Source organism: Doryrhamphus excisus, chromosome 8 (assembly GCF_030265055.1).
Source record: "Doryrhamphus excisus isolate RoL2022-K1 chromosome 8, RoL_Dexc_1.0, whole genome shotgun sequence".
Taxonomy (NCBI): domain Eukaryota; kingdom Metazoa; phylum Chordata; class Actinopteri; order Syngnathiformes; family Syngnathidae; genus Doryrhamphus; species Doryrhamphus excisus.
The window spans coordinates 856,904-871,515 of NC_080473.1; the positions used below are offsets into that span (position 1 = coordinate 856,904).

Below are 14,612 nucleotides of genomic sequence, written 5' to 3' on the forward strand. Positions count from 1 at the left end.
CTTTACACTCCTATTACCCATATGGCGTACATAAGACAAAATAAGACACATCTAAATATGATTTTTAACCTAACTGGTGTCCTCTAAACATAAAATTGCACCCCATAGTCATCATTACACTCCTATTACCCAATATACTAGTAGTAGATGTAATAAGAGAAAATATGACTTATTAGCCATAGAAAACCTGTTTAGGATATAGCAAATCTGTTGTGAACCCTCTGATTTTTTACATTAGAGCCTTCTAGACATGAAATAACACCCCTATAGTCACCTTTACACTCCTATTACCCAATCTAGCAGACATAATAAGAGAAAAAAAGATATATCAGACAACAAAACCTGTTTAGGACCTTCTAAATATGTTTTGTTAACATTATTAGAGCTGTCTAAACTTAAAATTATGTTTTTTTTATTTTTGACTTTTTTTTTTTAAGTTTCCAACTATTTTCATTTTGTTCTTGTCAGGTTTCTTCTCACAATTATGACTTCATTCCCATAATATCATAACTTAAAAAAAAGTTCATGCTGCTAAAATTCCTTATTATATTATGACATCATTATCATAAAATTACATATTTTTCTTACTATTTTGACTTTATTCTTGTAAAATTACTGTTACTTTATTCCATGTTTGCATACCGATTTCCCCATCCCAGCGCCATCTACCGGATGTGGTGATGAAGTGCAGCACCTGTGCGCCTCTGCACCTAGGGAATCGAACCTGTGGCTTTAGAGTTGCATGCCACCCAGGCTTCCCGAGCAGCACAATCACTATTGTGATGTTATGGCATCAAAAAGAGTGGAATTGTTTGGACTTGCAGGTGTTCTCCATTGGCTGGCATCCTCCTCGGTTGCCCCGAAGTGGGCGGGGCCTCGGCTCTCCTCAGCCAATTAGAGAGCAGCAGCGGAGCAAAGGGGCTGCACATGCACGCTGCCGAGCCAGCAATCGGCGCCGTCCTGCTCCAGAACGGTACCATCTGCACCCCTCCCACCCCCACCTCCTCTCAGGACCCAGCATCATCATCATCATCATCATCATCACCGCCACCACCACGCAGAGTTCATCCATGTAAAGTCCGGCTCAGTCTCAAACACGAGCGCCCACCTGGATACGCGAGGGAGCGTCCGGTCCACTGAAGGAAGGCAAGGCGAGACGAGTCGAGTGTCGACTTGACACAAGTGAAAGATGATGATGATGATGGTCCAGCAGCACCCGCTCTTCATCCTCTCCAGCCTGTGCGCGTGCATCTTTGGAGGTGAGCGCGGGATGCTGCAGACGGGCGTGGTGTGCGTGTGCGTGTGCGTGGGCCAAAAAAAAAATTCTTAACGTGCTTGTGCGTGTGCGTGTGTCAGAGTCCGCTGTGCAGGAATGCGCGCAAGTTGAATTGTGTGTGTGTGTTTGTGTGTGCGTGCGAGCGAGCGAGTGCGCGCGTGGTGACACAAGTTTGTCGTGTGTGTGTTTGCATGCGTGGGATGGTTGGGGGGGGGGGGGGCAAGTTGTGTCCAAGCGTGTGTCACACAGCTGCAGTCACCTCCACTTTGTCTCCTCATGCGGTATAGCGGGGCACTCAAGGTGCTGTGTGTGTGTGTGTGTGTGTGTGTGTAAAGGTTTTGCAGCCGCGTGCAATTTGTGTATTGATGACCGATTTGCCGGAAGTGAAGTTCGTTGCAATGTGATGTGTCGGTTGTGAGTCAAAGTTAAGATGCTGTCATCAGAGCCAGGTGCGCGTGACGCCCCGATCCCTAAACACCCCCCCCCCCCAAACACCCCCCCCCCCCATTAGTCCCACCCTTGTACGTGCACGGAGCCACCACCCCTCTCTACAAGCTTGCATAAAAACCTAATAATAGAACAAATAAATGTCATTTACCAACAGTATTTTTATTAGATGTCAAAGATTTTATAAATTATTTTATATTACATGTTTATAGCTGAGGTCGAGTGGTTAGCGCGCAGACCTCACAGCTAGGAGACCAGGGTTCAATTCCACCCTCGCCCATCTCTGTGTGGAGTTTGCATGTTCTCCCCGTGCATGCGTGGGTTTTCTCCGGGTACTCCGGTTTCCTCCCACATTCCAAAAACATGCTAGGTTAATTGGCCACTCCAAATTGTCCATAGGTATGAATGTGAGTGTGAATGGTTGTTTGTCTATATGTGCCCTGTGATTGGCTGGCCACCAGTCCAGGGTGTACCCTGCCTCTCGCCCGTAGACAGCTGGGATAGGCTCCAGCACCCCCGCGACCCTCGTTAGGATAAGCGGTAGAAAATGAATGAATGAATGAATGTTTATAGCTGATACATTCTTCTTGTATACACAGAATATACATACATGTTATAATTTAATTCTCAGTTTGGTCCCCCAATAATGTACTCAGTAACATATTTTTGTTGTTGTATTTCCGCGTTTTTCTCTCAGCTTTGTTCATTTTGGACACGTGACACAAACAGCCAGGAATCATCCTAGTAACGGGGACATCATGTCCAATTAGTCGCTGGGTTGCGCTTTTGCCAGAAGGTCTCTCACAACAAAAAAATATAAAAATGTTATGTCACCTTTTAATGAAACTGGGAAAAAAAAATAGAACATCCATCCATCCATTTTCCTCCGCTTATCCGGGTCCGGGTCGTGGGGGCAGCAGTCTTAGAAGGGAAGCCCAGACTTCCCGGTCCCCGGCCACCTCCTCCAGCTCCACCGGGAGGACACCAAGGCGTTCCCAGGCCAGCTGTGAGACATAGTCCCTCCAGCGTGTCCTAGGTCTGCCCCGGGGCCTTTTCCCGGCTGGGCATGCCCGGAACACCTCCCCAGGGAGGCGTCCGGGAGGCATCCGGACTAGATGCCCGAGCCACCTCAACTCAACAAATAGAACATCAGGTTATAAAGTTACTTACAGTCAATAGGACCAAAATGGTCACCTCCTTTACTGTCTGTTTTATGATCACATCGATGTGCTTTGACTTTATACCCTTGGATTTAGTCTGTTTTACAGCTTCTCATACACATACACTCACATAGCACAATCGGAGTTGAGCAACACTTACATATGACTGATGGAAAGACACCGGGAGAAGAGGCATACACAGAAAAGATACGTTATGTTTAAGCCGAAGTTACCCCGTGTGTGCAAGACCACACCCCCCCCCCCCCCCCCCCCCGGCTACTCCGTTTAAAGGGACAGTTTAAAGTAGAGACTTCTAAGTCAGGACTTATTACCAACCTGATGTGCAGGCAGACCCACTTCATGCAGAGGCGGGGTACACCCTGAACTGGTGGCCAGCCAATCACAGGGCACATATAGACAAACAACCATTCACACTCACATTCATACCTATGGACAATTTGAAGTCGCCAATTAACCTAGCATGTTTTTGGAATGTGGGAGGAAACCGGAGTACCCGGAGAAAACCCACTCATGCACGGGGGGAGAACATGCAAACTCCACACAGAGATGCCCGAGGGTGGAATTGAACCCTGGTCCCTAGCTGTGAGGTTTGCGCACTAACCACTTGACCACTGTGCCGCCGTCACTACCTATATTGTTCTTATTTTGTGATGCATTTTTGTTATGCAAACACTTGAAATGGAATCATCCACTACGATCGGGAAGAAAAGAAATAGCTTCGGCTTACCTTTGGACAGTTAGCCAACAAGCTAATTTCTCTCCCACCTTGACGTCTGTAAACATAGACGCAGTGAAGACTGTATTAAGAGGTCTGAAAGCTCTGCGTTCACATCAGATGTGAGTAAATATTGATCTTACCAAGGATGCTGTGTTGTTTGTGTATTTTGGTCCAACTCTCGAGCTTTTGTTTTTATGCCAGCAGACATTATCGTGCATCCAAAAAAGAGTTTTTCAGCACTCGGCATCACAAGTTGGCACGTGCACACAGCTTCAAAAGGATGTTTTGTGAAAAATCCAGCTGTGGATTTTGTTTCTAAACCAGACCAAGATGGCAATGGGAAAGTTTGTAGTTTTATTGGGAGCTAAAGACCTACCTCACGGTCACTGACTTCAGGGAAAGCTGTTGACAAAGCATGTTTTTTTTGGCAATTCTCCAATTGTCTTTGCCACAGTGTGCTTCAAATTTGTGCTGTTTTGTGTTTGAATCCGGTCTTTCAGGGAAATACCGTTTTTTCCGGACTATAAGTCGCACTTTTTTCATAGGTTGGCTGTTCCTGCGACTTATACTCCAGAGCGACTTATAAATGAAAAACTGTTGATGTTACATAAACACTGGACGCCTTTTCTGTTCATGTTTATTTTTTGTGTAGCTAATAACCATTGTGTTAGCATATCTTACACCTATTCAGCCTGTTCTCTATTCTTTTATTGTTAGATCTTGCCTTCCAAGAGGATGTAATGTCTGTTTTGGTCAAGTAATTTGTAAAATAAATTACCTGAAAAAAATGCGACTTATACTCCAGTGCGACTTATGTATGTTTTTTTCTACGTAATAATGAATTTTTGGCCTTGTGTGACTTATACTCCGGAGCGACCAGAAAATATGGTAATAGAATTTAAACCAAATTTTGTGGGTTTTTTTGCCTGAGTAAAACATTTTCAAATTTAAATAAGGCTAAAAGAAGTACCATATCCTCGTGGTTAGCACGCAGACCTCACAGCTAGGAGACGAGGGTTCAATTCCACCCTCGGCCATCTCTGTGTGGAGTTTGCATGTTCTCGTGCATGCGTGGGTTTTCTCCGGGTACTCCGGTTTCCTCCCACATTCCAAAAACATGCTAGGTTAATTGGCCACTCCAAATTGTCCATAGGTATGAATGTGAGTGTGAATGGTTGTTTGTCTATATGTGCCCTGTGATTGGCTGGCCACCAGTCCAGGGTGTACCCCGCCTCTCGCCCCAAAACAGCTGGGATAGGCTCCAGCAACCCCCGCGACCCTCGTGAGGATAAGCGGTAGAAAATGAATGAATGAATGAATAAATGAAGTACCATATCCAAATATAAGGCATTCATAGGTTGTGATATGTGTTGTACGATACTGGTACTAGAATTCAATAATGTTACTTTATTGTTGGGTGAGATACACAAGCACCAGACTTGATCACCAGACAACAGGCTTTCCTTGCAGGTTTGAATGATCTCACAAGAAGCCCAAATATCTAATAATCTAACACGGGCTACTCTTACGGCAGAAAAACTCAACTCTAAACCTCTGACATCACTTCCTGTCTTCCACCCAATGCTATAGAATGTATAGTAATTGTTCCCTGACTAAACACACTGTCACACAATTTGCTGTGCGGCCCAATTTGTGCTTCACAATGTCACGGTATATTTGTTTGAATTTGTTTTCCCTCATTGAACCTGTGTCTCCAGCACTCGTGCAGCCCCAGATTGTGAGGTCACGGCAGCACTCGTGTACGCTACCAGCAGAGTGCTTGATCATAGGCGAGACACAAAGGTCTTGCTACTTACCTTTGTTGCCAGATATTTAGGTAATGATGGATGTGTGTTAAAAGTGACTCTGTACTGCCATGCAAGCTGTACACTGACTACTCTAAAGTATATATATATAACGTGGCTTTCCATAGTATTGTCCCATGTTTATATAAAATAAAATGCTTGCTGAAACGTGAGACTTGCGCTTTTGCATCAGCGCGTTGCCGTCGACCGTGCCTCGTTCTTGTCAGGGCCCACGCTGCTATTTGCAGAATGTGCCGCCCCACCACAGTTTGCTCTGACAGAACAAATAAAAGGCTTGGCTCGCTAACTTTTTGTTAGCACTTCAACCTTGGCGGAGGTCTACCCAAGGATAACTTTCACGCCCACGCGGCCCATTTTTCATTTGGAGCGTATAGCGCAGGTTGGCAGTTGGAACGCCGCTTGATAGCTGTGAAAATTCACTTCTAGTTCAGCTCGGCTGCAAGTCTGTGTGTGTGTGTGTGTGTGTGTGTGTGTGTGTGTGTGATTGTGTGTGTGCGTGCGTGCTCGGAAGAGATCTCCAAATGAATTCATATGGATGGCGAGGGGGAAAGTGAAGCTCAGAGCTGTCACATATGGCGCTTTGCAGCCAGCTAGTGTGTGACACATGCAGCCTACACACACACACACACACACACACACACACACACACACACACACACAGACGCAAAAAAGCCCAAATTGTTACTGAGATAGACAGTCATTAGCTTCCAAGTTAGCAGCTTTATCAAACATGTATTACTAAATCATGCAGTTTTGTCCTATTATTTGTCCTATATTATTTGTCCTATTCATAAAAACACGTTACAAATGTTTCATTGGTTTGCCTCGTGGAAACATTTACAAGAAAATGGTCAAATGAAGTAAAATAGAAACATGAGACATTGAGAAGATACTGTATGTGGTACTGTCCACTGGTCACTAGCTGTCAGTCATGTCACTGTAATGTTGGCTGAGACACACAAGCACCAGACACCTTCTAATGCATGCACAATAATCCCCAACACGAGCTGCGATTGTGGCTGGAACCCACACCAAGCTGAAACTCTGAACCACCTGAACTCCCTTCCTGTACGCCCAGCCCCCCCTCCCCCCCGCCCACACACACACACTAAGCTCCCCTAGCAACACAACACATTTAAAGCAAGGACCACAAGTCTTGTTTATGTCTTATTGTCTCTTCTTATGTCAACTATAGTGGGTGATGGGAGAGTCAAGGTGAACATAGGGGTGTTATTACAAGTCTAGAGGGCTCTAATTATGTCAACAACCTTAGTTAGACTGTTTTAAACACAGTTTCTTTGTCTTAGATGTCTTATTTTCTCTTATGTCTACTATGTTGAGTAATAGGAGTGTAAAGGTGACTATAGGGGTGTTATTTCACTTCTGGAGAGCTCTAATGATATAAACCTAATTTAGAAGGTTGTAAACAGGTTTTCTATGTCTTAGTTGTATTTTATCTTATTATGTTGGGTAATGGGGTTGTAAAGGTGGCTCTAGGGGTGTTATTTCATTTTCTAGAGTGCTCTAATGATGTTAAAAACCTCATTTAGAAGGTTGTAAGGTTTTGTATGTCTTAGATGTATTTGATCTTATTATGTTGGGTAATAGGAGTGTAAAGTGACTATAGGGGTGCTATTTCTATTTCTAGAGGGTTGGTGGGAAAAGAAGTGTCACACCTTCCTTCCAGGTGTGTTCACTGGATGAAATTCTGAAGGCTGGAGACGGCTAGAAGATAAGCTTCTCAGCCCGTCTTTGTCAACGAATGAGTTCAGAACAAATGCATGGCTGTGCTAACGCTCGTCCATCAGGACGCTCCATTAGATTGGCCAGATCAATCCAAGCGTTATTACTGTGTATATGACACCAGACCATAATACTGTACTTTGTCGGCTTGCATACGTTTGAGAGCATTAAGACAAACGTCATGCCCACAGAAGGAGAGCATGTTAAAACGCGCTCATGAAGGCTCCCACAGATAAAAGTAAAGATGCCGAATCCAAGGTGGGAGATAAAAGCCCACAATCTCATGTCCTCATAAAGAGGGATTAGCAGCCTGGACGCCGGCTGCATACCGATGCCTGCTCGCGGCAGGCAGGCAGGGAGATGGAGGGAAAGGAAAAAAACACAACAAAAAAGTGAATGTTATAGAAGATGTGAGGCAGGAAGTAAAAATGATCTTTTTCTACTTCTTCTATTTCTACTTTATTAACATCAATATGGATAAACAACATTTTTATACCTCATAATTCCGCCTAATATGTAATAGTATTAGTCTAAAAGCAATCAACAAGTCTAACCTGTAATAATACCATTCATTTAATAATATATGCTATATTTTATTGGTACATTAGTTCGACCATTTTGAAAAGTACATTTTTCATACAGTGTCATAAAATTATTAATATATACAATTGTAATAAATGTAATTCTGTCATACAAAAAAATAATCCTTGGAAACATAGGATTTTAATATATGTATCATATATATATATATAGTATATCATCTAATAGTCAACAATACAAAATAAGTCTAAGTCTAAAATAAGTTACATTTTCCAAGAGAATTACTGCCAAATAACATTTGCATAATTTTAACAACATGTTAAAATGGGAAAATATACTAACATTGAAAATAAATTATATATATATATATATATGTATATATAAAAAATGATATTATAGATACTAATAGGTGTAATATGTACTATAGTATACAATGAAATAGTACAAGTACAATAGTACCTTTACACTTTTTACACTACAAGTATAAAACATGTACTACAATGACTATACCCTCATAGCAATATTTACACTTGACTCTATATCACATTATTAGTATTCATCAGTATTATATTATACATAATGTATTATAATAGTTTGTATTTTTGTTATTTAAAATTATAACATTACAAAAATAAAATGATATTATAGATACTAATATGTAATATAGTATACAGTAATACATTGAAATGATATACAGCTGTAATATGTTACAGTCAGATTATTTTGGATGATTTTAAAACTACATTTATGAGTATATATATATATATTTATATTTATATAATTATATATTTGGATGATTTTAAAACTACATTTATGAGTGTATATATACTCATAAATGTAGTTTTAAAATCATCCAAAATAATCTGACTACAACATATTACAGCTGTAATATATCATTTCAATGTATTACTGTATACTATAGTGCATATTAGTATCTATAATATCATTTTATTTTTGTAATGTTATAATTTTTTGAAAAATAACAAAAATACAAACTATTATAATACAGTATGTATGATATAATACTGATGAATACTAATAATGTGATATCGAGTCAAGTGTAAATATCGCTATGAGGGTATAGTCATTGTAGTACATGTTTTATACTTGTAGTGTAAAAAGTGTAAAGGTACTACTTGTACTAGTACTATTTCATATAGAAACTTTTTTTTTCCCCCCCACATGGTTGAGCACAGACAAAAAGTGTCACGTTTGAGAAGAAACGAAAGTGACGGCAACATGGAGGAAGTGTCCCACCCCCTGTTGGCAGCTCCTGGGCGTTCTTGCAGAAGGTCTGCGGTTCCCATCCTCCACTGCAACCATATCGCTCATTAACGGCGTCTGGAAGAGTAGCCCATCGTTCCAGAGAGCCGCGAAAAACACTTCCCGTTTATGCTTGTTGCCGCCTAGCCCTCATTTCCTGCAAAGCAGTGCCACCCCCCGCCCCCACGACGAGGGACGCCGGTCCATTTGCTGAAGCGCCGATGCGGAACCGGGATTTACAGCAGCCTTGTGAACGCGGAATTCCACACCAAATGCAACAAAAATAAAAACACGTGCTAATGTTAGCGTAGCCTGATTTCCTGCTGCCCTCAATGTCCTGTTGGATAAAACTTGTCTCCTTGCCGCCTCCTTGTGCCTGATCCAAATACCAGACCGAGGGTCAACATCGTGAATGATGAAATGAAAATAAGCCGTAATAGATACACCGTATATCCCGTCTCGGCTTTCTCATAATGGTAAAAACATGAATATTAGAATCAACTTTGCTCTTTTTTTCACCCATTTTTACTGTTAAATTTTCCACATTTTTCTACTTTTTTTCTTCAATAATCTGCAAATGTTTTTGATGTAATATTATGACTTTACTCCCATAATATTACAATCTTGTTTTAGTTTGCTTCTCGTACTAGCACTTTAAAAAAGGACCAGATTTTTCCTGATATCATCACAATGGATGATTCTCATAGAATGTGGAATTCTTGTTAAATTGTAACTTTATTGCCGACTATACTTTACGGCACTCGTTTTACTGCGTACCTTTTTGGAGTGGAAAAAGGAGGCAAGTAGAGTTGGGAAAAGTGCTTTTGCCCTGCAGGGTCGCCAAAGGAGAGCTCCGACAAGCATGGAGGCCTAATAGCGTCCACTTTGGACCTCTTTTGTGGGCTCACACATGATGAGGCATTTAGCGGAAAGGACATTTGTTGTTTGCTAGGTGACCTTAACCGCCAGAGCTGCTGCAAGCGCCCCACATAATGAGCACGCCGCACCCCGGCAGCCGCCATCACGGCCCCATAAATGCGGCGCACGCGGCAGGCAGGCTTTCTAAATGGACACACCGCACTTGGCGGAGGCCGGATGGAGGAGATGGCTTCCTGCAGACAAATGGCCCACGTGCTCGTCCGAGCAATTCCCCCAAAGTCCTAACCTGAAGGGAAGCTTTGGTGACGCGATAATGCAAAGAACATTCTAATGTCATGTTTGGGTCTTCTTAAAAAACGGATGTCAACCTCCACGTACGAGATTATAGTAATCCTACACACCAATAGTTTTCCTATTTCATATCATTCAGTTTTGTTTTGTACATTTTGCCTTGGTTTTCATACACCGTCTTGGTTACAGTTCCCACCCTCACCTGTTCTCATGAGCTTTGGCTCGTGACTTGACTATGTTACTTACTACTATGCTGGAGCACCCTGGACTGGTGGCCAGCCAATCACAGGGCACATATAGACAAACAACCATTCACACTCACATTCCTACCTATGGACAATTTGGAGTCGCCAATTAACCTAGCATGTTTTTGGAATGTGGGAGGAAACCGGAGGAAACAGAAGGTGCCTCGCTGTTTTACATGCCATCATAATGCATGACGCTCCCTGGGTGATTGGTCGCGCAGGGTGCCAACAGTGTGTGTTGCGGATGCAGGCGTCCTCTGGAGGATAAATAGCAGTAGGAAATTGGTTTGGTGGGATTGGCTCCGCTTGGCCGTTGGTTCCACCCAGGCAGGGGCTGCCTCCGTACTGGGCTGGATGTCATTTATAACGTTCCAAAATACACTCCTCATCCACGTGGTAAAACCAGTGAGACGGCAAAGACGGCAAGGATCTACAGTACACCGTTTGAGGGCCTTAAGGGGGTTCTAAGTAGAACTTCAAAAGGCAAACACAGCAAATGAGAGTGAGACAAAAAGAGTTCAGAGTAAGAAACTTACATTAAGCCAACATTAAAGTGAAACATATGCAAGACTCCTTCCGCCACATAGACATAAATACTCTGTATCCAACTGTTAAGTCATAATTATCACATACAAGGTCATAATTGTGATAAAAAGTCCAAATTATTAGTTACAAGTCATAATTATCACATAAAGAGTCATGATTATGAGAAAGTTGAAATCATGACAAGTCAATTATGAGATAAAAAGGAGAAATCACAAGTTATAAAGTCCAAATTATGGGATAAAAAGGTGAGATTAGGAGATAAAAAGTGTAAATTATGAGAAAGTTGAGAGAAAAAGTCAAAATTGTGACATTACAAAGTCATAATTCAGAGATGAAAAGTTACAATTATGAGGTAAAAAGTCATAATTTTGAGGGAAAAAAAACAAATTATGAGATAAAAAGTCAAAAATATGAGATAAAAAGGAGAGATTACGAGTTAAGTGTCATGATGACCCAAATTATGAGAAAATTTAAATCATGAGACGTCAATTATGAGATTAAAAGGGAGAGCTTACGAGATTAAAAGTCAATTACAGGATTAAAATCATAATTATGAGATAAACCATCATAATTATGGAATTATGAGAAGTCAGTTATGAGATACAAAGTCCAAATTATGAGATTAAGTGTAAATTATGAGACAAAGTCTTAATTGTGAGATCCACAATGCCATATAACATCATGACATTCCAACTAACGTTGCCAATGGTATCGTTCATCGGCCATCATTTGTGGGACACTCATCGTCCAGCCAAAGTCGTTAAGGTGACAGGCTGGTCTGTCTTTCATCGGCATTCCGTGTTCTACTTTTCCGTGTGTCTAAACATAAGCGGGATATTTGAAGTCTGCCGGTGAGCGCCTTTTGCCAGTAGCAAGATGGAATAAGTTTTTTTTTTGTCAGATATTCTTAGCTCCTGCAAGTCTTTGTTATGCCAGATCTACACGCTCCGGAGGGGGGGGGGGGCTGGGATGTGTCACACCGCATCCGTAAGCCGCTGTCATTTGCTCATGAGACAATAGTTGAGTCGGGGAAAAAGTTCATGTTGGGGTTCGAGTGAGATTCCAGCGTGGTGGATTACGTCACGTCTGCAGGAACGGAATTTTTCCCACGGTTCAGCTCTTAATTCACACTTTTTACACCAACACAAATAATGTGCTGACATCATCGAGCATAAGCGTTGTGATTGTGAATGCAGGCATCTACATGGGCCACTAGGTGGCACTGTTGGCTGATACAAGCACCATAAAAAGCTTTTATTGCAGCTCGGAATGATGTCACAAGAAGCACAATCATAATAACGTCATCATCCCAATAATGGGGGCCATGACCCACTTCCTGTCATCTCTCCACCCGCCACTAAGGTCCCCCAGGGAACACATTTACTGTGACACAGAGGAACAGGAGATTTACTTAATCTTAAATGGCTTATTTACTCTTATTATGTCTAAGCTGCCATTACAATACTTCAATGAGACAATAACCACCACATGTGAGTCTGTTATGTTATTTCTGTCTAATATGTCTTATTGTCCTAGAGCAGGGGTGCTCATTAACTCGATCGCGAGCTACCGGTCGATCGCAGAGGTGGTACTGGTCGATCGCTGGTCGATCGCGGCGTGACATTAAAAAAATATCATCCCAGCATCAATGCCGTCACTTGATTGATATACAGGGCAGCCATTCAGATGACAACTGAATGTTGCCCTTCGGGCGACCAATCAAATCAAACAACGTCTCTAAGTGCAGCAGAACTTACGATGTCAGCCTATCATCCATCCCCGTTACTTGATTGACATACAGGACAACCAGTCAGATGACAACTGAATTTTGACCTTTAGGTCACCGCTCATGCGTAAACAACGATGCAAAGTGCTAAGCTAGTCGGCGAATTGCGAGATTTTAAGCCCTCGCTAAAGTTTATGGTCACTAAAATGAGTGAAGGAGCTGGACCAAGTAAAAAGGCAAAAACTGGACCAAGTAAAAAGGCAAAAAACATATCACTTCCATACGGATATGGAATATTATACGGATATTATGATACGGATATTATCCATGACTGATAAACATTTGGAAGTGGGCTTGAGGCTGGCTATCAGCACCTACTGTCCGGACTATGCATCCCTGGCTGGTTCAATTCAGTGCAAGTCATCAAAGTAAACTCAGGTAATTACAAAAAATGTTAATAGTTAATTATGTGTGTTTTGCAATATTGGCTCATTTGGTTATGTAAGGTACATCAACATACATTGTACGTACAAATAATCCTCAATACATTTGAAAATAAATAGATGTTTTGCATTTTTGTAGTGGGTAGATCATTTTGACTCGGTCATTTTAAAAGTAGCTCGCATGCTGAAAAAGTGTGAGCACCCCTGTCCTAGATTCTATCTCCAATATTGGGTAATAGGAGTGTAAAGGTGACTATAAGGGTGTTAATTCATTTCTACAGGGCTCTAATAATGTTAAAAACTGTATCTTTTTTTGAAACTTGAATGTAAATGCTGTGCGTGTTACCTCTATTATCATATATTCGTAAATGACTACCAATAGTGAAGGATTCCCCCCCCCACACACACACAAAAAAGCAGCCATTTTTTAAAAAACAAGAAGAATTCAATCGTGCAAATTAAGCTGAAGGGTGACGGTGCGAGGCTCCAGGGTGCTTGGACAAGATGATCAGTATATTTTCCTACACCATGGAAAGAGATGATGTATCTCCACCGTGAGATGATCTCTTCATCTTCTTCACGTTACATCATCATCACATCAAGCAAAGCCCGTCCTTCCTTCAAGACGGCGAGGATTTGTTTTGCTAATCTGCTGGCAGGTGATCACATTTCCCTTCCCCTCGCATCCGTCCTCAATCAGCACTTGAAAGCTGACGTACGCTCGCGTTTATAGCGTGACTGTCGCTCTGGATGTTTGTCACTTGAGGACTGAGTGGAAGTGATTGGCCAATTAGAGCGCAGACGCTGACAGACGCCGACTTACCTTTGAGTCGTAAACGTGTTTGACTGCGTAAAACCTTGACAAGGTGCGAAACTCTGCCAGAATCTTCCCCCTTGTAGACTTTTCACTGGGAAATTGGAGGGTTTGACTGAAAGTGAAGTTCATGAAAAAAGTCCCTCAGAGCTCAGTTCAGCAAGGATTCTAAGGATTAACAGTACTTTTTCTTAGCCTGTTGTTAAGAAAACGACAAATACTCACGGGGAGTCTGATATCAGATGATGAAGTAGGATACCAAGAAGTAGGATGTCTTATTCATCAATTGGACATTTTCGTAATTAAAGCGTACAAACATATTCATGACCTTTAGAAATGCAATTTTAACATTAGAGCCCTCTAGACATGAGATAACATCCCTATAGTCACTTTTACACACATATTACCCAATGTAGTAAACATAATGAGTGAAAATAATGGCATAGAAAACATTTTTGAACATTATTAGAGCAGTCTACACATTAAATAACACCCCTATAGTCCTACCTACACACGTCTGGTCACATATACACTCATATTTCCCAACATATTACACATAATAAGAAGAAATAAGACATTACACATGTTTAGGACTTTCTAAATACATTTTTAACATTATTAGAGCCCTACAGACATGAAATAACACCCCTATAGTAACCTTTACGTTCATATTA

At 41.6% G+C, this 14,612-nt stretch overlaps 1 protein-coding gene across 2 annotated transcripts in view; it reads left to right on the forward strand.

Moving 5' to 3' along the window:
- The first annotated feature begins 991 nt into the window (after window positions 1–991).
- cadm2b (cell adhesion molecule 2b) overlaps window positions 992–14,612 on the forward strand; it is a 131,269-nt gene continuing 117,648 nt past the window's right edge. For both annotated transcript variants that reach the window (XM_058079413.1, XM_058079412.1), the window contains exon 1: window positions 992–1,259. In XM_058079413.1, the coding sequence (XP_057935396.1) occupies window positions 1,190–1,259 (70 nt within the window). In that variant the 5' untranslated portion in view covers window positions 992–1,189. The remainder of the gene's footprint in view (window positions 1,260–14,612) is intronic.